Below are 2901 nucleotides of genomic sequence, written 5' to 3' on the forward strand. Positions count from 1 at the left end.
CGCTATCCCCATATTCATAGTCCGTTCCAAATGTCCAGTTTGACCACTTGAATTGTTCGGGAAAGCCCTGCTAAAAATAGCGCCGATAACGTCACCTGACTAGGCAGTAAACACAAGTGGTGCGAGCGAGATGAAACGGTTTCCAAAGGGGCCCCCAGAGAGGGGCCGTTAGGCAACTGCAACTTCTTACCGCACTATGAAACCAAGTTATATGATTTCTAAGTCCGTATTCAAACTTATTGAACAGTAATTATTCATCATTAGAAGTTAATTGCACACTTGCCAATATTCAGAATTTAAATTTATTTAGCTTTAAACATAAATTTGTTGCCAATAAAATTGAACAAGGGATGGGGCACAAGTTTTTACAATTTATCACAGCCTTCTTCCATCATATATTTACATTTAAATGTCAACAATGATAATAGGCATAAACATAAAGTAGATATATTTAAATATATAATGAATTTAGTACCGGAGTGTGGCCGGTACAGATGGTACGTGGCTAAACACCTTCCCTACACCAAGGGACAAACCTTTCTGATTTTTTTTTATATGTTGCCGGGGCAGAGGAGGCCGGGTATTCATATTAGTACTAATTTAAATCTTGCATGTAAAAACAAAAATAATTGTTAAATTCATCAATATAATTAAATCATACCATTTTATTGAACCCGGTAATATCATAAATTATGTAAATCAACGGACTTCGATAACACGTATCTCGGTGATCCAGAAAATACGCCGTGGGCCATCACAACAGTTATCCCTTGGAGGGCCTCATGGAAAAATCAAACTAACCAGTCACTTATCCCTTCCTTTCGCATAAACCACTGTATAATTATAGAAACACAAAGTAAACTCTCTCCAATACTAGCCCATTAACATATTAAACTAAGTTCATCTGTGTGCAAACTCAGACAAAGATACTAGCGAGCTTTATAGTTTTAGATATTTATTCATAACATAAACAGCGCTAGCATTTCTGTCGATTCCATTTCAGCTTAACCGGCTATCCAGAAGAATACATGCACCGTACTAACTCATATGGCAGTTATTTTCTCCTTTGAATACTGCCCACCTGCAATAATGATTCCGTAACGTACTCCTTGCGCTATCTTTTGACCATTTGTCAACTTTTCATTTCGTAGCTGACACGGTACAACACTTTTCTTTTGCTTACTTCACACGGCCAGTCATTTTGTTTACAAAGAAATGGTGTGCTATGCGCATGCGCTAGTAGAGGGAAATCCCTGAACCAAACGTTGGTCAGACAGGTATAAATACCGATGATTTCTTAGATTTAATCATTTTTATGAATCTATTTCAGCCAAATCCGATCGTTATTTTCCATAAGGAGTCTCACTTGATATGTTTATGTAGTATTTGAAAAAAAGACAAAAAATAAAGTTACTTCACCGTGATGCCCCTTTAACTTAATACTGTTCAAGAAGTACTTAACTCAATTTTCTCAAATTTCTTATGAAGGTTCCCCTTGGTCTGAAATTGTTATATTACGTTTTTAGACTAATGAAGAAAAAGATAGCTTCCAGGCAGCCAGCTTGGATTTTGTCAAATTTCTTGTGTATAAGTCAATTCTTCCTGTTCTCTAGTTTTGCATAGTTTAAAAAAATAACGTTTTGAGCTTCAAGTCATTTACTCAAATGAAAAATATTGCTGCCAGGAAACAAAACTTGCTCTTATTTTATATATAATTAACACATTACTATTATATAATGTGTCGAAGGAAGACCTAAACTAGAAAGGACACTATCAAACCGAGTTGTGTGAAGTTTTTAATCCAAATTTACCAAAGATGCATTTACTGTTGACAAGACTATCAATCCAATAAATAAAAGAAGAGATAAATCAGACTTATATAGAACTAATGAATATTTACTATGGTGACAGTGAAAGAGGGATCTATCATTCAAAAGACCTATGTGGCTGTAAATATGCAGATATGTCTACTTCTAGAAACATACAAGTTACCAGTACAGACTAGAGGACTGACATGAAGGTATTCTTCTATTGCAGCCCAGTTTATAATAAATTATACCTCCAGTGACCTAAACAGACATCTGCGGTCAGGAACTCTTCAGGATCCGTGTTACGGGGAGAATGCTGGTGTCTGTATCAGGGAAACAACATTCAATACATTCCAAGACATCATTCTACAGCAAGACAAGGTGAGGAGTTACTTCAAATTCCCTTTGTTGCCCCTGTTTGGTAAAGGAAGTAGGGAACTTATACAATCAAGTAGTTATATATATATATAACTGCAATAAATGTGTAAAAGAAATAATTTTATGAAATATATAATGATAAACATATTATATTCAGTGTTATTAAACTTGAATGATAATTACTTTTTCTCTGGGGTCTATTCATAAATAACATACACACCATACAATGAACATGAATATTATATATATTTTGATTATCATATGATTCTGAATATTATTCAGTGTTATTTTCTGTATAACTTATAGTTTTTATTTATCCACAGGATGTGCTTGTTTTGCTGTATGCCCCTTGGTGTGGCTTCTGTGCAGGCTTTGCTCATCTGTACATTAATCTAGCAAAGTATTTCAAAACTGCACAGAACCTGATATTTGCAAGGTAAAGAAACATACCTTAGGTCGGTAATATTTAATAAGCCTTAAAAACCTGTTTAAACTTGATCAATGCCAAATGTTTATTCTGAAGGAATTATTGGTCCTGGTGCTGTTCAGTTTGGACAGGTTTTACAGTATTACACACTGCAAAACTGCTTCCTTGGGTTTAACAACTGTAATACTGCTTCCTTGGGTTTAGCACCTGTAATATTGCTTCCTTGGGTTTAGCAACTGTTACATTGCTTCCTTGGGTTTATCACCTGTAATATTGCTTCCTTGGGTT

General features: G+C 35.0%; 1 protein-coding gene across 1 annotated transcript in view; it reads left to right on the forward strand.

The window, feature by feature from the left end:
• Positions 1-2901, forward strand: part of LOC110446555 (thioredoxin domain-containing protein 11-like) — a 92524-nt gene that overhangs the window by 30246 nt on the left and 59377 nt on the right. Inside the window, exons 10-11 of the mRNA XM_021491758.1 lie at positions 2038-2189; positions 2510-2622. Coding sequence (XP_021347433.1) covers positions 2038-2189; positions 2510-2622 — 265 coding nt within the window. The remainder of the gene's footprint in view (positions 1-2037; positions 2190-2509; positions 2623-2901) is intronic.

This window comes from Mizuhopecten yessoensis, unplaced genomic scaffold (assembly GCF_002113885.1).
Source record: "Mizuhopecten yessoensis strain PY_sf001 unplaced genomic scaffold, ASM211388v2 scaffold2781, whole genome shotgun sequence".
NCBI classification, from domain to species: Eukaryota; Metazoa; Mollusca; class Bivalvia; order Pectinida; family Pectinidae; genus Mizuhopecten; species Mizuhopecten yessoensis.